The sequence below is a fragment of the Ylistrum balloti genome, unplaced genomic scaffold (genome assembly GCF_031769215.1).
Source record: "Ylistrum balloti isolate Yb309-2 unplaced genomic scaffold, AGI_CSIRO_Ybal_v1 Utg371318, whole genome shotgun sequence".
Lineage (NCBI taxonomy): Eukaryota > Metazoa > Mollusca > Bivalvia > Pectinida > Pectinidae > Ylistrum > Ylistrum balloti.
In genome coordinates, this window is record NW_026782703.1 from 964,798 (window position 1) to 990,474 (window position 25,677).

General features: G+C 33.7%; 2 protein-coding genes across 2 annotated transcripts; one reads left to right on the forward strand and one right to left on the reverse strand.

The window, feature by feature from the left end:
* Positions 1-1,655: 1,655 nt before the first annotated feature.
* LOC132561988 (DNA replication licensing factor mcm7-like) lies at positions 1,656-12,806 on the reverse strand. The gene is made up of 14 exons (XM_060226714.1): positions 12,732-12,806; positions 12,432-12,511; positions 10,641-10,805; positions 9,861-9,991; positions 9,179-9,497; positions 8,741-8,845; positions 8,552-8,629; positions 7,315-7,528; positions 6,268-6,351; positions 5,166-5,377; positions 4,073-4,338; positions 3,681-3,849; positions 3,142-3,251; positions 1,656-2,384 (listed from the first exon to the last, which is right to left on the reverse strand). Exons 1-14 carry the CDS (start codon positions 12,760-12,762, stop codon positions 2,177-2,179), a joined length of 2,172 nt encoding a protein of 723 aa, XP_060082697.1. The 5' UTR covers positions 12,763-12,806; the 3' UTR covers positions 1,656-2,176.
* Positions 12,807-13,448: 642 nt separating this feature from the next.
* On the forward strand, positions 13,449-23,917 carry LOC132562008 (DCN1-like protein 1). The gene is made up of 7 exons (XM_060226734.1): positions 13,449-13,477; positions 13,569-13,782; positions 15,690-15,858; positions 16,720-16,850; positions 18,961-19,043; positions 19,361-19,457; positions 20,390-23,917. The coding sequence occupies exons 1-7, from the start codon at positions 13,475-13,477 to the stop codon at positions 20,467-20,469; spliced, it is 777 nt and encodes a 258-aa protein (XP_060082717.1). The 5' UTR covers positions 13,449-13,474; the 3' UTR covers positions 20,470-23,917.
* The last annotated feature ends 1,760 nt before the right edge of the window (positions 23,918-25,677 follow it).

Sequence of the window (25,677 nt, forward strand, 5' to 3'; positions counted from 1 at the left end):
TGGTGATGTCCGACCATTAGTCAGACTACTAATGTTGTATTTTCTATAACATTCATGACTGAACTCCCTATCTGCCACCTCTCAGACCTATTTGTTTTTCAGACTAGTCCAAAAATCAAAAGAGCACAAGTGAGTAAGGATAACATGAATATGGAAATAGCTATAACAATCTTTGTCATAATCCAAGATGGCCACCAGTCTACCATGTTGTTTTTCTAAACAGTCCCAAAATCAACTGTTCACAACTAGGGACCACTGGGAGCAGAAAAATCCATTCAGGACTTCGAGACCTGTCAGCCATTTTGTTGAATGGTCAGTCTCAAAAATGATTCGGCACGACTTGGGACCTACATGTAAATTTTGAGAAATATCCTTCCAAACTTCTTCTCGGGAAATAGCAATATCAAGGATGTTTATGGATAGACAGATGATGGACCATCACAAGTATGATGAATGCTCCCTGAAAACTACTTATGGGACACAAAATATTATCAATATTATGTAATTCATGGGTTGTCTTGAAATGGATACACTGCATATCCCCTTAGTATGACCAATGTATACACCAGGTTCATTATCACACGATTAATGAAAGTTATGCCCTGGACACAAAACGTTTATCTAAGGACAATAACTGTAATTAAGGGATTACAAACTCTTGATTTGGCACACATTGTCTTACTATGACAAAGGTATACATCAAGTTTCATTATTCTAATTTCCATGCAAGCAAAGTTAGTCATGACACAAAATTTTATTAAAGGGCTTTCACTCTGAAATTAAGAATTCACTGCATATTGTTTTTGATTGATCAAAGTATACACTGAATTTCATTATCCTTGCTTAAATGAAAGCAAAGTTATGATCTGGAAACAAAATTTTAAAAATAAGTCCATAATTAAAGGCCCTGAAATTGGTACACTACATAGTCTCGGTATGATCAATGTTTACACAAAAATTCATTATCTTCGTTTAGATGCTTGCAATTTGAAGTTGTGCTTCAGACAAAGAGCAAAAACTTTATTAAGGGTCCCAGGCCCTGAATATGGTACACTGCATATAGTCTTAGTATGGTCTATGTATATATTTCATTATGTTATGCTTCGGACAGGAAATTTTGGCAAAGGACTATTAATAACTCTGTAATTGAGGAGTCGAGGGCCCTGAATTTATATAATGCACATCGCCTTAGTATGACAATCTATACATAAAGTTTTATGATCCTTACTTAACAGTAGGCAAAGTTGTGCTCCAGAGATGAAAGGAAATGCAAACAGAGGCAATTACAGGCTTCCCTTAAAAATTTCTGGGAGTATAATAAAAACAAAGCCAACTTGGGCTCATATATATACCACCCGCCTGATAATACACACAAGGTTTTTTCTTCCATCCAAGTGTCTTTGACCTTTAACCTTGACCGATGACCACCAAAATCTTCTGGGGTGTAGACCATGCCGAGGTTTTGATATGAATTAAATCTGTCCTTTGGCCTTAAGATCTATTCTATACAGGGTTATCAAGGATGGAGACAAAAAACTGGTTACTGGTACTTGTACATGTATAAATCACAACAGTAATTTCTTCATATAGTTTTATTTACAAAGCAAAATACTTTAAAAACGAAGTTCAACTGACATTGACCTCATCAACAAGAAGACTCTTGCTTCACATGCATGTATATACATATCAAAATAATTTCTGCGAAAAGTGTCTTCCTAACAATATCATCAAGATTAATGTACAAACATTGTGTAGATACAAAATATTTTGTTTTACATATGCTTATGAATAAGTTAAAGTTCTTTTAATTGACTTTGAACCATATTAACTACAGAATCTGAATTGTAACTCACATTTTGTATATCAGTATACATTTCTCTCTCATTTTTTCGGTTTTTTTTAAATTTCCAACAACTCTGTCCAAGAAATTTCATGTGTAAATCTAATTTTGAGACACAATATAAAGTTTTCAGAATAATTTGTCTTAAGCATAGATTTGTAAACAGTTCGCTTAAGCCGACATAAGAGAGACGTATCTGTAAATTTCAGGCAAAGTTAGTTTTACCCCTGAACAAGCTCCATTCTGAAGTTGTTTGTATTGTCTCAGCTCAAACACAAATACTTAAATTTATCCAAATTTCTAAAACAGAATCCTGGTTTATCTGGCCACACATTTCTAGATGAAGGTGATTTTCGTATGGGCCTGATTAACTTGCCACACATTCAGCTCCTCGTATTCTTCAATACATGCATCCACCTGATCAGGCTTAAATCCTTTTGATGTACACTGTTCCATAACATCGCTAACCTTTACTACTCGAGCACCCTTACCCGGAACCATCTCACGAACCAGGTTAAAGATACGATCTGTTACATTTTGTGCTCTGTAATTAAAGAATGACACAAAATGAAGTTATTTACCAACAATCCTAATGATTCTGGACACAACAATCCTAATGATTCTGGACACAACAATCCTAATGATTCTGGACACAACAATCCTAATGATTCTGGACACAACAATCCTAATGATTCTGGACACAACAATCCTAATGATTCTGGACACAGTATCATAATAAAACTAAAACAAAATATAAACTATTCAATATTCTGCACGAGATATTACCTTCCTTTTTTGAGGAAAATGTCTCATTACAAAAATAAATTACGACGTTTTATAACATACAGCATCTATGTTTTAAATATGAGGGTATTATTTAAATCTTTACAAAAATGAGTGTCTCATGTAGAGATGAAATGATCCCTGAAATATCTATCAAATTATGGTGCTCCTCCTTCAATTCAATTATTGATTCAATACAATACTCCCTTTAGCACAGTCCCTCAGAATAGATAACAAACTGCCAACAACAATAATGACATTTGATAATGACATTGTCCTTTTCTCAAATGAGTTTCAAAATTTTGTTAAATTGTTTATTTTACATAAACATTTCAAAATCTTTGCATCCATTTTTTAATTCTCTCTACATCAGTATCATATTATGGCAGAAACAACTGCATTATTACATACAATAAATGTATACAGATATAATCAAATTGAAAGGGGTTTATTGTGATGCCTATCCTATCTAAGATACAGTATACATTATCACTGCCTTGTGCTTATAAAATACTGACCGTGAATGAACCTCGTGTGCTGGGTTGAGCGTATCCTTCGACATTTCAGTGAGTCTCATAGCTTCATTAACATCTTCTTTTTCCACTGCATCAGCCAGGCGCAGTCTTGCCTGATGGTTGTAAAAGATATTCATGTCATGAAACCAAAGACTTCAAATTTCCAAATATTCTTAAACTCTACTTAATGGCACTGTCCAACTTCTTAAGCTTAATTTGGCAACTTTGACTAGAAATCAAAAGGCCTTGGAAAGTGAAAACTTTCGAAACTTCCACGTCTATTACTCTTTTCATTATCTCTGAGTAATGATTGAGATCAACATTTGCAAATTTTTCTAGTTTTCTGGTTTATCTTAAATGTGGTCATGTTCACCTCAAAAATCTTATTAAAGTCAATCCTTGTGATAGAAACATAACCAAAGTAAGTTTTTCTGCAATTGATAGTGTCACCACAAACATTTCATTGTCAGAATGCAGTAATATTTAAAGTTCATGTAAGAAGGTATTTATTCAGGGCATAGAAATGAAGCTTTGCAACTTACAAGAGCAGTAGACAGACGAAGTATGGCAAGTAGTGTACGCGCAGAGGTGAAGGTTGTGTCCTTACTATTACGCGACTCTTTCCTCATTTCTACATAAGCCCCTGTGATGTATTCTGCCAGACCCTCTGGAATCACTGGCTGCTTCTTCTTACATAGGGCAATGTATCTCCTGTAACAGAGGGGGAGCAACTCTTCAATCATAACACAAAGCATGTCAACATACCTTCTGGTTTCATAGCAATTCAACCGAAATTGAATTTTTTCTGAACATCCTCATTGCTGTTTAACATAATTGTTATCGGCAATATATCACTGTACCCAACCTGACTTGAGGTCACAATTTTAGTAAAATTGATTCAAAGGAGTGAGCTGTTCAAAATTCTGAAACTTACCTCATCAGTTTCATGTCAAGTGGTGTGAATGTCATTGGAGGTTGGACATTGTGCTGGTGGACGTATGTAATGTGTTGAGCTAGTCTCAGGTCATTATCTCGGTCAGGTTTATCCTGCATCAGCCAAAGAAGATCAAATCTGGACAACAGGGCTGCAGGCAGTTGTATGTTCTGCTCTATAGTCTTCTTAGGATTATATCGGCCATATGCAGGGTTGGCTGCAGCAAGGATGGAAACTCGGGCGTTCAAACTTGTCATGATGCCAGCCTGTTACAAGAACATTCTGTATATCATTTTACTGCCACAGAAATGATTGTGATTAGAACCTCTGGCTAGTTGCCATGGCAGAGATTTTATATACAAAGTTATCAAAATCTAGATTTCATTATGTAACTCAAGATAGTTACCTTGGTGATCTATGTATATTAGAGCGCTACAAGCTGGTTACCTTGGCCATAGTAACTATGTATATTAGAGAGCTACAACCTAGTTACCTAGGTAATAGTAACTATGTATATTAGAGAGCTACAAGCTAGTCACCTTGGTGAGAGTAACTATATATATTAGAGAGCTACAAGCTAGTTACTTTGGTGATAGCAGCTGTGTATATTACAGAATTCCAAGCTGGTTACCTTGGCGATAGTAACTATGTATATTAGAGAGCTACAAGATGATTACCTTGGCGAGAGTAACTATGTATATTAGAGAGCTACAAGCTAGTTACTTTGGTGATAGTAGTTGTGTATATTTAAGAATTCCAACCTAGTTACCTTGGCGATAGTAACTATGTATATTAAGAGAGCTACAAGCTGGTTACTTTGGTGATAGTAGCTGTGTATATTAAAAAAATCCAAGCTGGTTACCTTGGCGATAGTAACTATGTATATTAGAGAGCTACAAGATGATTACCTTGGCGAGAGTAACTATGTATATTAGAGAGCTACAAGCTAGTTACTTTGGTGATAGTAGTTGTGTATATTTAAGAATTCCAACCTAGTTACCTTGGCGATAGTAACTATGTATATTAAGAGAGCTACAAGCTGGTTACTTTGGTGATAGTAGCTGTGTATATTAAAAAATTCCAAGCTGGTTACCTTGGCAATGGAGATGGTTTGTTGTTCCATGACTTCATGGATTGCTGTCCGGTCAGTGTCCATCATCTTATCAAACTCATCAATGCAGCACACTCCCTGATCAGCAAGCACGAGAGCCCCTCCTTCAAGTGTCATTTCCCCAGTGATGGGGTCCTTTATGACTGCTGCTGTCAATCCAACACCGGATGAACCACGACCAGTCGTGTACTGACCTACAAAAAAAAAGTTTAATTATCAATATTATGCATGGTGATTAGGTCTGCACAAGTGTATTCAGTCTTGTTACTACTTCTACTTTGTGTAAATGAAGGGGTTTCACTACTGAAGATCTGTGATCTGAACAGCATAACCATCTCATTATGGTGGACTAAAAACAATCCTTGTATATTCAAGTCTGTCGACTGAAACATTGCTTTTAAAATGGGAGTTATACAATAACTTTGCCTTGTTATAAAACCTCAATTGGATAGGACCTGCACCATTCACACTAAATCTGATTGTTATCTATCTGTTCAGAAAAGTGTATTATGTTTTAATTAGTGGAGTACCAATTAATCAATTGCCTCGATGATTGATTGTTTTTATTTTCAATTTATTTCAAGAGGAAAATAATAGATTTTTATATTAAAAATTCAATATGCGTAACCTTCATAACTGACAATGAGACAGAGACTACATATCTACCTTTATGTAATATTCAGACTGGAATGCTGTTTTGACAAAACATGTATGCCTCCATTCACCTGTCCCATTTTATCTTACAGGAGTTCCAAAGTATTTGTAAAGGGAGGCAACAAGATATATTTTCTAACAACACAAGTAGCCAAGCAGTGGTAGAATGCTGTAACTATATCCCCAAAGCATGCCAGATACCATATTTTTTACTCTATCTGGGATTTTTTGTCCTGTTTTACAGTTAGTATTGTAATTGGCTGTTTCTCCTTGCTAAAATGCATGTTATTTTCCCAAAGTGAAGTAATATTAAAAAATATTGTCCCAATTTTTCATAAAATTCCTCTATTTCCAGGATTTATGACGGCATAAGCAATTGTTGCAATTATTCTGGGGGTCGTCATTGGAACAGAGGAAAGTTTGTACTTACTACGAGGTGCGAGTCGGTCGATGTAAGACAGCAATTGAGACTTGGCCACTCCAGGATCACCCATCAAACAGATGTTGATATTTCCTACAATGAACTTGATATTAGTATATGTAAATCAACATTCTAATGAGATAACCTTAGTCTTGTCCAATCATTAATTCAAGGCTTATTTTCAAGGTGTTCAGCATCAGTGATATTTTGTTTACCCTGTTTTACAATCAAAAGATATCTTAAAAGTCTGTTTCTGTGAGCCAAAATGTGTTATATTCCCAAAGTCAAGCAAAAGAACTTTCCCCCTATTTTTCAGAAAATCCCATTGTATTTTCCAGATTTATGAAGGCACAGGCTGCTGTAAAATCAAGAGAACAAGAGGCCCATGAACTTTATTGGTCATTGGAGGTCATCAGGACTTTGGACAGTATTAGAACCTGTCCTTCAGTCCCAGCATTGGGGTAGATAGAACAGAACTGATATAGGTATACCTACAAAGGTTTTATTTTTTCTAAGTTTGAAGACTTAATTTTCAATTAAACAGAACTGATAACTGCTAATCATTTTGAGATTTTAACACATTTGATCCCTGAAATTGAAATTTGGTTCAAGGTCATTGATTTGAACAAATTAGTTAGCCCTTCATCACAGCATACTATTTACCCAATATCATGATTCTGGGTCATTTTGTTATTTTACTGATTGTTTACAATCCACAATGATGATGCCGAACAAAAGGCGATCATAAGGGGTCACTTGAGACTTCGGTCAAGGTGCCCTAAAAACCATATTCTTGAGAATTTTGACCAATACAGCACTGCCTCCTAATTTACATTAATACATTCGGTTTTGGTACAATGAAGTATTTGTAAAGAAAAGTTAAAGAGTAATCAATAATAATTATTATAATAGTTCAATTGCAAAAACAAACATTTCTTAACAAATTTGAATTAAACTTTGGCTCACAAGGTGTCAAACAAAAAGAAGTAAATGTTTCATTTAATTGATGAAACTGAGAACATTTCACAAAAAAGCTACGATGTGTATTAGACTGACCTCTGATTTTCATGCCGCGAGGTGATTTGTCAACACCACCGACTAGTAAAAGCAGAAGAGCTTTCTTTACATCCTCGTGACCAAAGATCTCCGGGGCTATACTGCTGGCCAATTTATCATAGAAATCGTCCTCAGCAACTTTTTTAATCTCGTCTTCAGACAACTCCTCTGCTCCTAATTCATCATCCTCTGTCTTGTTCATCTTTACAATTCTCTTCAATTTGAAACAAATTGCATGTCCTTGGTCATGTTATCATTATCAATGAATTCAACATTTAAAGAGTTCATATAAATTAGGAAGAGTATATAATGTTTGATGGTAGTTCAACAAGTAGTATCAGTGCCAGCAATAAGCTCTGATGGAGAGTTGTTGACTCGAAGTTATGGAGTTTGGGGATGGACTTCCCTAATAACAATTCTGGAGTTCTCCTGATAACCTATGAACATGAAAGGTTTTCATCCGTAACTCTACAAAAAGCATTTCTTTTTTCATCCCTTCTCCCTAAAAGTGAAAGCTTGTGTTACTATACATACAAGGAAATATAACAAGGTCTTTAGACTAATTTGTACTATGATTCTAATAACTCAATAAAACAGGTCAATTGCTATTACATTTATTTGATCATCTTTTTCTAGTGTTCATTGTAAAAATGTAACATTCCAACATTTCATGGTGTGTAACTTGCTTCTCTAGAATAGTTGAACAAGCACTAGTAAACACTTGGCCTTTTTGGAAAAATCAAAACATAACATGCATATCAGATCACTATATCCATCCCATAGACACCATCTCCCCGTTTAGCAAAATAGATTTCCTGTCTGGATAACGTTCTATGATGTTTCCTTTTATGATCTTTTTCCAACATATTTTTTATGTATGTGTTACTTTGTAGGTTTTTTGCTTCTGAGTGATGGCTGTTTTACACAGACAACATAACATTTTCACTCAACAAGTGTCTTTGTGGCTTGTATTATATGTATTCTAATCAGCTAAAAATTTGAGATCTAATACATCTGGATTTTGCATGCAGAAATAATTTTCCATTTTTTTCCCATCCTTTTTTCTATGAAATGGCACCTAAATACAAAATCACTGTCTGGAGCACTAGAGTACTAGTTTTGGGTGGATTTTATTAAAGGCTGTGATAATAGGCTGATACCAAAACTGCATTGTGTTTAGTCTAAAAATTGGTTTAAAGCCAGATCAAAATGGTAAATACAAGGTTTAGATACTTACATGTGCCTCCAAGAAGGTCTCTGATAATAATCCCTGTTGCATGTCTTTAAAACCTTGTTTCATCATTGGCAAGAAAACCTAATCCACAGTCAAGGAAAACTAAGAACAGTAATTGAAATGTTTTTTGACAATATTCTAAGGACCTACCAGATAAAAGACATCAATTTATCACTGGCAGAAAAAGGATACACCTGATATGCTGACATGATCCCCTGGCTGAGCGAGACGTGTCATCTCTCCACGACAAAGCACAGTCATACCACGCGGAATGTTTCCAACTGGTACTTGATCACTCTGAAGTCAGATATTGAAATAAGCCATATTTAATACAACACGTAGCAGAATTGACTACAGTACATTATTACCATCTTGTGTATTTTTTTCTTTAATCTTTCTACCATGTTGCCACACCATTTTTTACCTTAAGCTACATATAATGTAGCACAGCAGATTCCTCATCAATGCTAGAACGCTTCACATTGGTCATTTGTCTGTTAAAGGTGACAGTGTAGTGAATAAAATGTCACTCAAATCTTTTACTGGTTGTGCTAAAAGAACTTCTATTCTAGATATCTGTTGCATGATAAAGCATTCATTATCAGATGAATCACAGACTGCTTAACTTACATGTTCTTGAATTTTTACTTCTTGGAATTTGATAAACTTTGACCCTCGGGTCTGCAGGTATAGACGACCTCCTGATCGATTTGTTGTACAGTCTTGACTGGGACACATAATCAAAGGCATGAAAGAAGGTGAGCTGATTGGCTGGTAGGTCTCATTACCACATGTATCACAGGTGTATGTGGCAACGGCCAGCATTGGTTTGACCTCTGTTGCCCTGGTAACAATTCCCTTGACGCACACCAATTTCCCGATACTATCGGCCTTGACATCCCTAATGGCAGAGTGCTTTTGTCCGGATTGGGATTTAAAGTAAAGTTCACTGGTAATACAAAAAGAACATTCAATAATTTCATTGAAATTTTAAACAATTACATAAATTGTTACTTTTTACATAAATCAAAAAAAGGCCTTTTCAAGCAATGATAATATTTCTGAGAAGCTTCAGTAGTTTGTTCATCCCTCAAAATCATAATTTCTCCTACATAAAGCTTATCATCAATAAAAGTTTGTTACATTTGCTAAAAACAATTGTTATAATCTTACTGATGCTATTTTTTGACATCATTATGGAAAATTTTTTGTTTGATTCCCATCCTCCATTTTCTTTGTTATTACAATGTATGGTTTTGGGATTAAACGATGACAATATGCAACAAATCTTATTTTTCTTCCGTTAACTTACAATCTTCTCATTAATTCAGGTGGGTATTTATTTTTAGGGTCACGGGTAATTTCTGCTCCATCAGGATGATTTCTCTGTTCCATAAGAAGACGATGTTCAATATACACATCCAATGCATCTTTGTTCACAACCTGAAGAAAGCAACGTTTTCAGATATCATGTACATTTTCTCATCAAAAGCATATTATTTGAAAAGTTTCAAAGTTAACACAAAATACAACTGCTGCCTTTTTAGTTCAGTTTAAAACCAAACTTTATTTTTGAATTTTGGTCCTGATCATGTGATTTTTCTTTTTTTTTGTTCTGTGGAATGGCTATTTTGAAGCAAGGGAATTTCAAGTATTGATGCATGTATCTGCAGTGACTAGATGGAAATCAAAAAAAAAAAAAAAAAGGTGTTATCACATATCAGATGAAAGTTGATTTTATTTCAAATTCCAAGTAAAAATCTGACAGAGACCTTTCGGTAATATTTAAGTACAGTCCATCACCTAAGAGGCTCATCAAGTCCATCATTCTTTCAAAATTTTGCGACATGGTTTCAATACATAGAAACCAATTTAAGATGACAATAAAAATCTCAAAAGCTATCTCCAGAAAGACAGCTATTGGATAGATTAGATACTTAATCATTTCTCACAGATGTGGTAAAGGTTATATTACTTGTTTACCAGGCAACTTGGACATAACCTGTGCACTCGTTTCAAATGATACCAGTTGTAAGAAACCAAACAAAACACACATGTTTAAATCAATACATTCTATCATTTTAATACTTACTTCTCTTTCTTTATAATCAGGCAAAAGTTCCTGGACAGCATCACTAAATATATTGATGTAGCGTCTGGTGTTGTCTACAATAGCCTCGCCAAGATCAGGGTCATATTCTGTTATGTCATCAATTTCAATCGTCAGACCAACCTGCTCTCTGTGGGCAATTTTCACCTGTTGAAAATGACAATTTTCTTAAACATGAAAGCATTTGTTAAGAACTATTTTAAAATATATTCATTTGACTGTTGGAATACTGATAGCATTTTCCTACAAAATAAGTAGAAAATGCCTATGAATAAGTGAAAATGTACAACATCTTTTGGATTTCTGTATCTTTTGAGTTTATAATAATAGAAACTGTAGCATTTCTCTCTGTCACCATGTAGTGAGTGAGTTAACAGAGTTAAACACATTATTAACAAGACCCAAACTTGAACTGAACCTGGATCTCAAGCAAGATAATTTGATAATCTACCACTCTACCAACTGAGTTGAAGAAACATTTCCCAAACAGAGACCATACATTACAATGTGCAACAAACCATGTACACTAATTTAATTTTTAAGTCAATTTTTTTGGGGGAGTTGACGAAAATAAATCAACTTTAACATAACATGCATCTGAAACATTACCACTGTGACAACTTTTATATCCCCCAAGTCTTAAGATCTCTGTCCATAAGATGATAATTTGATGTCAATATTCACATTTAATATGCTGTTAATGACATTTACATTTTTATTGACTATGCTCATTTTAAAGGCAGAACAGAGTTATTAATAAAAGTGGTAGAAACACATCCACTGTGGATGTGGTAAATTAAATCTTGGGTTGATTTCAAAGCAAAACAAGTTTATTTGCTTCAAAAACCCAATTGCTTACATCTGAATTATACTGCCCTGTAGCTATAGGAAATATCGATTCAAGGGAGCTAACTCTCATAAAAAATTTAAGGACAATATCAACTAAAAATTATTTTTCCAGAATCAACAGTGGTTGCATTTGCATACAGTATGGCATGAATCAATAATATAGTGGATAAACAGTTCCTAATATTTCAGACTTCATTAAGTCACTTAAATTCATTTGTAGATAAATTATTATGTTACTTATTCATTCCATTTTATATATTAGCATTCTTTCATAGGAATTAGGCTTTAAATAGCTGTAAATATTTTGTATAATAGCTACATTCATACTCAGAATGGTTATTAAAACACAGTAATGTTTAGGTGAAATACACTGCTACTTCCTGTTATTCCAGCAGTATAATACATAAATTTCACAGTTCTTACTGTAATAGAAGTCATTATTTAGAAGTTATTATTCATTTCATTTCATGGCTAGGAATTCAACCCATGACCTCTAGCTTAGAAATCTAATGCTCAAATGAACAAGCTAAAGCGATGTTCTCTCTAAACGAGTGGAATATTTTGTGACTAGTATTTTACCAAGGTTACATATTCCCCCCTCCTGGAAATAACTTTTTAAGTTTTATGAGGTTAGAGTGATGCTCATAAAACCAACACTTACAGTCAATCCCGAGTCCCTACATTGGTGCCAATGTAACAAACGTCATTACTTATTTTAATGCCTCTGTAAGGCTTTGAACTGGGGACCTCTGGCTTATTAGTCCGAAACTCAACGGACTAAGCTGAAGAGAAGTTCCCGCTAGCCGAGCGGTATATTTTGTGGCTAGTACTTTACCTGGGTTACATTACTATCCAGTCAGGAAAATATTTATATTTCACACAAAGAACGTAACTAAGATTCTTTTGATTTAAGCAAATTTTTACCAGTTGCTGTCCATAGACAAAATCTTTTCCACCATCTGCACCGTCGATGTAAAACTCTCGGAGGAAGGTCTTGATTTTTTCTGAAATTTCAAGCTGCGTTATTACTAATGATTCTTTGAAAGTAAAATACAGGATACAGTTACATTCAATATCATGAAGTATAAGGCCGCTGATCGGCCCATTCTTCATGCAGCCCATCAAATCAATATAGACCCGTATATAACGCTTTTAATATCCTTTCATTCAGACAAATAATTAAAAACTATAGATATTTTAATTGTAGTATCAATGATGACTTACCTTTATCGGCTTCGTAATCCCGAGGTGGCATTTTCTTTCTCTGGTTTTATCTTCGGTTCCCACTGTTTTCTTAGCCTCTGTTTACAAAGCCCACCAAAAACCGCGCGAAATTTCTGACCACGTGAACAGACAACAGGAAGTAATGAAAACGTAATAAGAGAGTCGTAGCTGACTACTGCATCAAAGCTAAAATTTAAACCATTGTATTTCTAGCTTAGATGTGATGTCTGCTTATCTGAGCGTAGTACACACAAGAAATAAAAAAAGTTTAATCAATAACAAAGGATGTATGATACGTCCCTATAATAACTATTTATTATTAATTATTTTTCCAATCATACACTACGAAAAAAAGTATATTGGAACTAGGTTCTTTGTATAAGTGACTATGGACTATATCTAAATACATAGAAAGACGCACTTTTGTATTTTCGATTTTCAGTTTTTCTTGCCACTAATATCAATAAATTTGAAAACGTATCATTTCAAATAAGCACCTGTTTTCCGGATTTATTTGTGGTTGTTTTGTCGTTTAGAAAATCCCTAATGTATTTTATAGCTCAATGAGAAGTTTATTGTTTCGACGCCAAAAAAATATATACTCTAATACTGTGAACAAAAACTAATTCAAAATGCAATTTGCTCTTTGTCTTTATATGGCTTTAACGATAACTTTGACCAGAAAATTCTTTCCCCTCTGCGCATGCTTGACCCCATTGACCCTAATATGGCGAAAAACAGAAATGGTAAGGCATCTGTCAGATACGTAAAAGAGAAAGTACTCTTCAACAATGGTGTTTATCATGTAATTAATTCGTGATTCTCTTTCTTTTTCAGCATAAATTAAAGAGTTCACAGAAAGACAAAGTAAGGCAGTTCATAGCCTTTACACAGACTGGGGAGAAATCAGCAATCACTTGTCTCTCCGCTTTCGATTGGAAACTGGATGTAGCAGTTGATAACTTTTTCCAAAATCCAGACCGTTACAGTTGTGATTCCAGGACAACCGTGGATAGAAAAAGACTGGAACAACTATGGGGAAGATACAAGGGTAATGTCGGTCGACTATGAAACCGGATGTATGATATCATATACTTCTGGAAACACAGAAAATATCTTGCAGTTGTCAGTTGTGTATAGTTGCACCATACCTTTGGGGCATTATGAAAGGTTGTTCTTTACAGTTATCATAAGCATTCAGACGAATATATGTTTTCCTAGACACAGGAAAAATGTCGTAGTTGAGTTCTGTTTGTTTAAGCTGAAATCTTACCTTCTGATTAACTGTTTATATTTTAAAACTGATTAGTGTAGCCTAAAAAGAGCAGGTTGGTGCAACACGTGTCTTATGCGTTATAGATTTAGAGTAACACTAAATGAAATGGTATCTTACCATGGTCTCAGTTGCTGTGTCATGGATTATCACATGTCACTACTGTGAGAAATCCAATGTCGGATTATTACTGTTTGAACACTGCCAACTTTCCTGATACAGTCAGGATTTTCACTCCCTATCCCGCCTCCTAATTGTTTGGTTCAGAATTGGGTAAATCTCCAGATTTCAGAGATCCTGCTAGGTAGGTAATTAGTAACCTTGCTATGTTTGTTAAATTGGTAAGGCTGACCACCTGGCCACAGAGTCAAGGCCTAGCTAGTGAGTACACTGCGCAATTATCAAATTAGTGTCACCTGATTCCAGTTATCCTAATTTACTGCTATGCTTGGAAGAACACTTCTAAACGGCAGATTGTTCTCTACCTAATTAATGGTAGACCATTGGAGGACTTAGGGGTGGGCCCTGGAAAATGTTTGGTAAACTGAGGCCATTTTATAGATAATTAAGTAGTTATTACCATGTTTATACTACCTATTCAGTCAAATAACAAATTCAACAAGAAAATAGTTTGAAAAACAATATTTTATGATGTGATAATGTCCATGCATTCCTCCATCAATACCAATAGTTTAATCACATCAGTCCTTTAAAAAAACCAAGTTAGCATCATGGGTAAATCAGATCAAAGAAATATTTCACTCACAGAAAAGTTGACTAAAATTTCAAGCATGTTCAGTTCTCCACAAAAATGTGATAATTGTTACACTGGAAGTAGCTACACTTACGCAAAATCTGTACCAAATTTCCAGAGTTGTATCAATCTTATTTTCTACATATATATTTAACAGTAAATACAAATATTGAAATATCATGGACCATTAGATCTAGATTAAAACATTTTGAATTTTATGAGAGAATTGATTCAATTTATCATTTTTCACCTCTTTCTATTTTATTAAAATGACAGCTTAAAATTTCATCAGATGATTAATATTATTTTCTTCCTTATTTCAATTAAACAAAGTCTTTCAGAAGCATCATATTTGAAAAAAACCTATTTATACTCACAACCAAACAGGTAATCACCAATTTTATCATCAGTTATATTGTGCAAGTTCAACGAATACTGAGAATTCAAATGATCAAATTCAAGCTTGAACCTTACTTGTTATAGTAAGTAAAGCATGCACTTTATCAATATAGATGTATTGATTAAATATACAGTAATTTTTCCTTTGTGACAAATATTAGGACACGCAAGGTATTGTGGCGAGTCAAAAATGTCGTTCACTCACTTTTCTCCCCCATGAGAATTTTGAAAAGTTGGCAGGTATTTTCTCTATAGGAATATGTGGTTTCCTTGTTCAGTCAACAGTCAATCAGAACAACAAAGTGACATTTCTTTTTCAGATTTACTCTTCAATTCATATAGAATACTGAACAGTTAAACATTTCATCATAGCTCGATTTGAGGTCACAACCATGTTTTATTACATAAGTATTCCATTGATTTAACTGAATTTTTTATTTGATATCTTAAAGTGTTCAGTCCTATAAAATATTATATCACAGGGAAACATATATCAGTTGGTATAAAAATTATTCTTGTACATTATTTCTAGATCCAAATGAAGATGATAAAATGACAGTGGATGGTGTGATGAAATTCTTGGAAGATCTCAATCTCAGTCCAGAATCAAGAACAGTCCTCCTCATAGCATGGAAGTTCAAGGCAGCTACTCAATGTGAATTTACTAAAGAAGAATTTATAACAGGGATGGCTGATCTTGGGTAAATTCAGTGATATGAATATATATATGTATATACAATATATGTATAAAGTATTCTACAATCCCTAATGGCAATTATGTTCACAGAGTGTTTTATGTTGCTTCAATCAAATAATTAAGACTACTGAGCACCGACCAATTCCAACCATGTACCCATTCTCTTAAATGCATTTTTTTCACTGTTATTGGCAAGAAAAGGTTGGTTACCAGTATCTTTCCTTCTTTTCTCCCATATTTACTAGGCATTAACATTTACTAATTTGGCTTTGTTCATTTTGCCATTTTGGTAAATCTATTTTGAAAACAATGTGAAAATTGAAGAATGATATATATTTTCCAAAGTGTTTATTTTTGTGTTCTAATAGTTGATGTTTAATCCTCATGATTAATCTGTTACAAGTGAATAAGTTATAAAGATGTTATACCCCAAACTTGTAAAAATACACACTTGTAAAAATATTTGTTATAAAATGTTGTTGAACCTTTTCTGAGACTAATCTGGTTGAAATATTTGAACATTGATAACATTTATCGGGTAAGACATTGACTTACGTATGTAAATGTTTATGTCAACTTACAACTACTCTTACTGTACATAATTTAGTGAGTAATTAGCATAAATAATCTGTCATTAACATGCTTTCTGTGAAGTGTTTAATTTTTGCCCACCCTAAATGGTTAAAGCAATTTTCAAAGAAACACAGCTTAAGTCAGAACCTTTCTCCTGTATCAACCATATAAGATTATTTGTTAGAATGAAAATTTCTGCCTGCTTACATACCCTAAATGTTTCTAACATGTTAAAGGAAACACATTTATTTTTTTGTTTGGCCTAATGAAAAGATATGTTTTAATCTTGCAGATGTGATAGTGTAGAAAAACTTAAAAACAAATGTCCCGGTCTGGAGCAGGAAATAAGAGATCAGAACAAGTTCAAAGACTTCTACCAATTTACATTTAATTATGCCAAAAATCCAGGACAAAAAGGTCTAGGTAAGTATGTTATCCATTTAGACCATTTTTAAACAAGACCCATTCACACCAAAACAGAAAGACATATAATATGTATTTAGTCTAATATTACTGGGATGTGAACACTAATATGTTGTAACATTCACTTTGTAAGAATATTTTTGATTTCTTGGTAAATTTATTTGTCCATTAGACTTTGGTATAAAAACGCCATTTAAATACAGTTGAAACTTGTCTCGAAATCGCTTGAGTTGAAGTAATATCAAGTCCCGATTTTGTTCCTTCTATATCTTTGTAATTTTTAGTTGGGATGACTTGGATTTCATTGAGTTGTAATTTCGCTTGAGTCAAAGCGATTTTTCAGTCCCTTCAGTTGTAAAGTCATTCATTGTCTCAAAATTAATTTTTTCAAAACATCATCACATGTTCCGATGACATCGGTAAATGCATACATACACAAAGTAGAAAGTAGAAACACATGGCTAATTACGGAGTATCAGTCCATCATACACTCAACACTTGGTCACTGGCGATTAATTACCAGTTTAATTATCCAATTAAAGGTTGGCTTCTTAATTATTGTCACCATCCTGTAGCAGTGACTTACCTGTACAATAAAAAGTAGCACGTATACACAAAACATGAAAACATTTAGCTTGGTTGCGTGCATCTTTGGGAATGATAAAAATGAAACGGTCAAACAATTCCGAGAGAAACCAATTTTGAGCTTGTCAACAAAGGACTGTGATCGGGCACTTTGTCAGATTTATTGTTTGGACAGTAAAGTGCTGGAAGTATTTTTCATTGGTAGAGTCTATATCTGTGCGTGATTTGTTAAGTCTGGTGCTTGTACAATGTTTTCTGTAAAACTTTCTAGTGCTGCTTTTTCCATAGTTTATTTATTCATAATAAAGTCATATTGTTGCTTCATATAGCATTTCTTGTAGTGTTTCAAAAGCAAATTAAAATCTTATTTTATGTCATTCAGTAAGATATATGATGTATATGTGCTTGGTCAGTAAGGCTATTGTTCACGTGTGGTGAACGGAACGACGTGAGTACAACTGCATTTGATTGGAGTTGTTATTACATGTTTTGCTATTTGGATGAATAAACAATAAAAGGAGAAAGTAGGATTGATTCATTTGTTTATTTACTGCCTTTTTGAATATCATATTACACTACTACGCCAACACTGATATTGTCAGCCTTATTTATATACTTCGTTTGAGTTGAAATACGGATAAGTCGGAAATATTTTCCATGGTCCCTTCAATTTCAAGATAACACGTTTCAACTGTATATGTACTCCTTGGGTTGGGATTATGCCTATTAAACTACAGTGAATTTCCTATCATTTATATTTAATGTAACCAACAGGTGGCAAAGTAAAGGACCTGACAACAGGCTTGTAGGGCTTTTACAGTCAGTGCTTTTACATATATGTCTCAGTCCCTCAGCTGACAAGTCGTGTATACAGTAAGGCTTGTATTTAGTGTTAAATATGGTCTCAGTCCCTCAGCTGACAAGTCAGTAAGGCTTGTATTTAGTGTTAAATATGGTCTCTGTCCCTCAGCTGACAAGTCAGTATGGCGTGTATATAGTGTTTAATGTGATCTCTATCACTAAGCTGACAAGTCAGTATGGCGTGTATATAGTGTTAAATATGGTCTCTGTCCCTCAGCTGACAAGTCAGTAAAGCTTGTATTTAGTGTTAAATATGGTCTCTGTCCCTCAGCTGACAAGTCAGTAAGGCTTGTATTTAGTAATAAATATGGTCTCTGTCCCTCAGCTGACAAGTCAGTATGGGGTGTATATAGTGTTTAATATGATCTCTATCACTAAGCTGACACAGCACACTTCTTGGCTCTGTTTGTAGAATGGTGGATTGTCCTACTGGGAAATGCCAGAAATCAGGATTGGATTCCTATGGGGATGCTTAATAGAAATTAAGTGTTTATATTTTCCCTGACCTTTCACATTCATGCATAATATACTCTTGTAATGATGGTGCTGTTTATTTACAAGTACATGTAAAACTAATATTAATTTGATTTAGTGTCAGTTACTATTTATCTATACATGCATAAATATATAATAAATCATTATGTTCCTTTTTTATTCTTTTCAGATTTGGAAATGGCTATAGCATATTGGAATATAGTTTTATCAGGAAGATTTAAATTCTTAAAACTATGGAGTGACTTTTTGACGGTCAGTTGATATATGAACCCTGATATTTTATTGATTAGCTTGAAGTTCTTGATGAAAGGGCTTGGATTATCAAAACAAGTTTTTGTTTATGATGGATGATGAATTATCTACTGAGGTCAAGATTGGTGTATTTTCAATATAAAATATGTAACAGTAGTTATAATCATGCACTGCATAATTGACATGCATATTATTAAGGTAATTTTTTGTTTGTTTGCTTGGTTAACTCCCCTGTCGACAACCTGGATCATTTACTCTAATGTGAGTACAGGACCTCCAATGTTTGTTGCCTTTCAAATGTGTTTTCTCATTATTAGGAACACCACAAGCGATCCATCCCAAAGGATACATGGAACCTACTCCTGGATTTCTGTACAATGATTAACGAGGATATGACAAACTACGATGAAGAAGGTATGCAGGATAACTTTGGCTGTCTAGCACACAAGTTTGGCAGACTAGGTCTTAAGTTTGAGTATAAGTTGGCAGGCTAAGACATAAATTTGTAGGCTAGTTAGTAAGTTTGGCAGGACTTCTGGTTAGCTAGCTAAGACTTACCTTTGGTAGACAAGTTCTTAAGTTTGGCAGGCAAGGACTTCTATTTGAAAGGCTAAGTATTAAGTTCTTGGGCTAAGTCTTTAGTTTGGCAGGCTTGGACTGATGTTTGGTATGATGTGTGATTTGTTTGGCAGGTTAGGCAGGCTTGGACTAAGTGACAGCCATTTTGATTTACAAAGTCCATCATTTGGATTTACTGAATTTGAAATGTGAAATGGCAGAAAAAATCATTTTCAGCATCGAATATAATATATTTTAATTTAACAATTGAATTACCCTGGATGGCAGAGACATGAAAACTGTTATTTAAAGTGAGAATAAAAAGTAGTTTGGAAGAAAAAGAAGTTTAAAACATGGATTGATATGTCAGTTACACAGTTTGATACACAGAGGTTACTTGATGGTTTTTCTAATACAAATATTTAATGAAAATTTTATGAATGTATTCTGTTGTACAAGTAAAATGAATTAAATGTTTAATGGGAAACCATTTGATTTTTATTTATAATAACATTTCTGAAGGAAAAGAAATTAGATTTGAAAAAACATCAAAAGAAAAAAGGTGGAAAATGGTATCATATTCATATTGTCAGGCTGTGAAATATGAGTTTAGATAAAAAAAAATCCATGCTGCAAAACGAAGGCAAAGATTTAAAGGATGACTTTGTTTTAGTAAATTCAACACTGTTTTATGTCTTACATATTATTATGTATGTGTGTAATTATGTTGTACTATCTGGAGTTTCTATTGTTCTCAGTATCTAATTTATGATGAATTGTTTTTTCAGGGGCATGGCCTGTGCTCATCGATGAGTTTGTAGAATATGCAAAACCTTTGATTCAGGGACCTCGCAGTACAACAGTATGATAGTGAATACAAATTTTTTAATGTGTGAACTATTTAAATTTTACATTCTGTATGGACATATAGACAACAGATTAACTACATAAGAATATGAGAGGGTGACATTTCAAATTGACCTTTCGATTATGAATAGAAAAGGCCAATGCATTGTATAGCTGTTGTCAAAGTTTATCCAAGAGGGGGGTGAAACACATTTTTATTTTGTGTATAAATAGATGGGGAATTTTTGTTATTGTTGCTGTTTGTTACCAAGATGCATGTATTCAAACTAACTACTTGTAACTTTTTTTCGAAAGAGATATAAAAATAACACCCATTTGCAATGTAATAACTGAAACCTTAGGTTAATCTCTGCTTCTATGTATCCTTGTTTTCATCTATTACAAGCCTATTTTGCCTCCATCTTTTTATTGGAGGGCATATAGTGCTACCCATGTCCACTTGTTGCGTTATGTCATGTTCTGTTGCATCTCATTATAAAACAATCCTATTTTGAGGCAATGTCACATCTTTAGAACCTCTGCACCGATTTGTTTAATTTTTAGCCCATAATATCTTAACATCAAATTATACACCGTATTCTATCAAGGTATTCATTGGTCAAGGTTGCAGGTCAAAAGTCACATTTGACAATGTCTGTAAATTCATCAAATGATGATACTTGCATGCGGGCATTAATGTCTTAATGCCAAGTTCTAGTTAAAATGAAGAAAACTTTTGTTTAAGCAATAGGCAGGACCTACAGACTTGCATCTAGTGTTCTGGAATTGGCTCTCTAAGCTTAGGTTATAAGTAGCAATATAAGGAAAGGAAATACAGACCTACCCATTAGATGTTAGTATGCCATATTGGAGACAGGTGCTTTATCCAAAAAATTTTTTTAAAATTGTAGCATTTAAGAGTTACATAATATAAGAATACAAAATAAAGGTAGTCCTGTTAAGACTTAGTTATTATATACGCATATAGACATATTAAACATCTTGATTTAACTACTTCCTGGTACATGCTACATACTGTTAGTGAGTTCAGTTTTTGTTTTACTCCCTTGTAATATAATTATCACCATTATATATCATAATTCAATATGGCTATGGAAATAGGTTAATCTTCCATCTGCCATGGTAATCAGATCTAGACTTACATGCAGACTTAAGTTTATGTTACCATGGTAACCAGATGTGGACTTGTGGTAGAGATGATAATAACCCCTTTATATTGTTGGATAGAATCTTTCTTTTCAGATTTTTTTAGCAAATTATTGAAGCTCATACTTGGTTTCATGACCATCTTCAAATTGTTGTCATCAAATATTGTGCTGTAAACATTAAATTTTGTAAGCATTTAATTGTACTGTTCTATTTATAAAGAAATTAAAGTTCCGTTATTATCAAAAATTGTGGATAATGATGTGTGTGAACTGTGTGGAATGTTGGTACTGTTGTATCTTTTATGTTACAGAACTGATAAAATGTTACCTTCATCACTATTTATCATGAAATTCAGACAGATATTTCAACATATGTCCATACTTATTTGCTCTGTCTATGATACGTTATTGAGTGTATGTGTAAGATTTGAATCTTCCCATGGATATCAGAATATACAAAGATGGGTTAATCTTTACTTCTAAAGTTAGAGAATTCCGGAATGTCTATATCTTGTTATATTTCAGTGTGTACAGTTTGACATATTATGGTTTTGATTTCTATATTATCCTTTAAAATTGTACAGGGTTGAACTTTTGAACAACACATTGTTGATGCATCTGTCTAATTTTTGTGCAGGTTCCAAACCAAATCTACTGTAAGATAAAATGTTTTGCAGATAGTCCAATTGACACACTATAGAATACATTGTACCAGGTACTGCTACCTGTATTACAGTTACGAAAAATATACACTACATAGATACTATAGGTCTGAGGTCTCAATTTTCACACACAAAAATGTCTACTGCCCGGTAGTTTGGTTTCAGTTTGATGAGTGTTGATTTACTTTGGTGTTACAAATGAGATTTAGGGAAATTTCAAATATTTACTTCTTCATCGTTAAACACTCTGTATTGGTATTTTTCTCAAATGTTTCTTAAGAAAACAATAGAAAGAACCAATCCAAGAGCAGGTAGAGTGATATGATTAGAGTGATGTAATTACGAATGTAACTCATTACAAAATTGGTCTTCAACACCTGTGTAGTCTATTGCTCTTTGCTAGATTTATCATGTTATCAGATCGAAAATCAACACTGTTGAATTTGATGCCCAAATGTTTGATAACAATTTGAGATAAGGAAAGCTATTTTCAATATGTAAACAATTATTTCATCTTATAACACTTACTGATTCACTACGATTCACTCTGGAGATGTGAATCTAATTGAATTTGCAAATATTCCTTTACTACTAATACTTTATGTGGAGTTGTTTTTTCATTAGCAGTAGATACATCTCATTGGCAACAGATGGGTTATTATCAGATCCATTACTTAACAGTATATTCCAAAGGAAGAGGAAAGTATTAGGTCTGTCAGTCAAATAAAACGTTGAAATTTGAAAGAAAAATGGTTTAATAGCAGAAAAGCACTTATAATATTTTGTACTCAATTAGCTTTTGCTGAACTAAATTTTCTGTTTGCTGCATGAAAATGGACCGAAATCGTTCCCTGAGAAAATTATGTTGTGCAAGATCCTAAACTACCAATGTCTTTAGCAGAGAAATTTTATGACTTGAAATATCAAATTTGCACAGAAAAAATGGTATCATTGAATATTGGAATTCAAATTATTTACAAGTAAATTAAATTATGATTTGGTATTAACAGAAAAATCTCATTTGGGGTGGAAATAGGTATGTTCTACACAATAATTTATATATTACAAAATTAAAACTAAAAGGGATTGTTCTTCAGGAAAGTTTTATGAATGGAGTGACATGGAATAGATGCTTGGTGATAATCTTTTTCACATAATGGTAAATTCTTTCTTAATAGGTTCTATTCTGACTAGTGTTTCATTCTTTCATTTTTATTTTTTGTTTTTGTTTTTTGGTTGTTTTTTTTTACTGAAAAACTCGAGAAATAAAGAAAATATTGGAATATATGTAAACAATCGAAATATATATAAACATTCACTTGCTAGGTATAGATATTTTATTTTTTTTTTAGATATAACATTCTTCACTTGTGTGATTGTCATCATTTGACAGATTTTTATTCTTGTAGAACGCTACATTTTCTACTCTATATTATTTTTTTCTTCTAATTTTTCAAAATTAAACAAATTGAAGGTCAGAAAATATTGAGAAGACTTTTGGGCAGTGGTGGTTAGTAGAATTACTTTTGATATGTCCAATCTTAATTTTGCAATGAAAGAGGTTTTAATATGATATGATGAGGTATTGAAATATTTTGTGTATACAAATACTACAAAATAAACTTCTTTATACATGAAATTCTAATATTGTTATTATGTCAAATGAGTCTCCGCCCACACATACCATGTTTAGTGTGGAGTACACTTGATGACAAAATGCATGGAAAATACATGTTAGTAATGTAATAAGCTCCAGGTATGTACAGCTAACCTGGCCCAATGGGCTTTTCTTGGGATGTCAGGATTCTGTCCTAAATTTGCCTGAATCATCTTAGGGTGAATGAGGCTCAATTTTTTTCATAAATGGTAGGTCTCACCCCCTAGAGACCAATTCGGGAAATGGAGGAGATTGCTTAATCCACCTGTAGGAATGGATAGATTATGTCCACATTTGGTCAGAAGCATCCTTGCATAAAGGGAAATCAACTTTGTATACATTAGGTATCGGCTCCCAAGGAAGGGATTAGCAGGGCAACCTAGGGGAAATGGTGCAAATTCTTGAAAATCCTGCTTCTGTAGAATTGCAGGATTCTATTGTCCGAAACATACTTTAGTGAAGGAAATTTGTATAAATCGCTTGACTGATATGGGGTCAGAATGGGGGGCCCAAAATGGAAAATATAAATAAGAAATATAAATCTTTGGAATCCTCTTCCTTTAGTTTGTAGCTAGAGGGTGAGAGATACAGACCCTACACATGGTCATCTTGTCTTATTTGTTCAATTCCTGGTACAGTATTGAAATGCCTGTCCCTATACATCTCCATGATTAGTTCTAATACAATCGGGAACGGACATATAAATTATCATTTCAAAAACATAAAGATAAAAAGAAGTAATAGCAACAGTTATAGGTTTCAGTGGTAATACGTCATTTATTTTATTAGATACAACACTTGAGGGTGATTAGAATCGTTTCGCCGTTATGGGGGACATATAAGTTATTCCCCTTTAATGAGTTCTTCTTCCGTAGAAAACAAGAAAACGTGTGGCTGACAACAGCCAAACAAACCGATAAAAGGTAGGATGATCTCATTTATTTGTGTATTTTCTATCATCTTTAGACCTTCCAAGTCACGACAATATTTATTTTAGAATTGCCAGTTTATGATAACCTTTTACTCGCAGTAACTCCGTCTGAAGCACCTATCAAAAGACGTTGAACCAAGTCAATAATAAACGGGTCACGTTTCGATTGCCATTATCGCTTCTCATTTATGCCCACGTTGTTGACGCAAATGAACCATTTTTTGGACAGTTTGCTTTTTCAGTAGCATTGATATTTTCATTTCTGTAACATTGACTTTGTTCCCGAATCTGTCGGTTCTCGGCCATACATAACAAGGCCTACGGTCGGATATCGAGACAGGTGCGGAAGAAGGAAATGAAAAACGTGAAAATGAATGTCAACGTGCTACGTAAAAAGAGTGCAGATCTTCTGCACAAGATTTTAATTTTCCAATAGAATTATATTTGTATTTATAGTGTCAGTAATTAGCATAATAAACAAATAACCTCAAAGCATTGTGGTTGATGCTGCTGAAAAATAAAAGCTATAGTCGTCATTGCTTTAAGAAACTTGTCTTTGAAATAATTTGTTAGACAGATGTGCATATTTCTTGCATACTCCACAAGGTGACCGCAGTTTTGCTAAGGAAAAGAAAACCCTTCTTGCCAAACTGAATGGGTGTATCCTCACTTTTAACAGTGAAGAATTCATTGTCTAACCCTTTGGTTAAGATAACAGTGTGACAGCATGCCAAAAGTACTATAATGATAAACTTTATTTATTTTGCAACAATTGCGGAGCAAGTTTTTCCAACTTATATTAATCACTCTT

What these genes read in the sequence shown, in the direction of transcription:
- LOC132562008 (XM_060226734.1), top strand. An exon ending in ACTATGGGGAAGATACAAGG is followed by an intron (nt 13,783 to 15,689) that starts GTAATGTCGGTC and finishes CATTATTTCTAG; the next exon opens with ATCCAAATGAAGATGATAAA. An exon ending in TATGGAGTGACTTTTTGACG is followed by an intron (nt 19,044 to 19,360) that starts GTCAGTTGATAT and finishes TCTCATTATTAG; the next exon opens with GAACACCACAAGCGATCCAT.
- LOC132561988 (XM_060226714.1), bottom strand. Translation starts at nt 12,762, where the DNA reads ATGCCACCTCGGGATTACGAAGCCGATAAAG. An exon ending in AGACCTTCTTGGAGGCACAT is followed by an intron (nt 7,529 to 8,551) that starts GTAAGTATCTAA and finishes TTCAAATTGAAG; the next exon opens with AGAATTGTAAAGATGAACAA. An exon ending in GCACACGAGGTTCATTCACG is followed by an intron (nt 2,385 to 3,141) that starts GTCAGTATTTTA and finishes CTTTAATTACAG; the next exon opens with AGCACAAAATGTAACAGATC.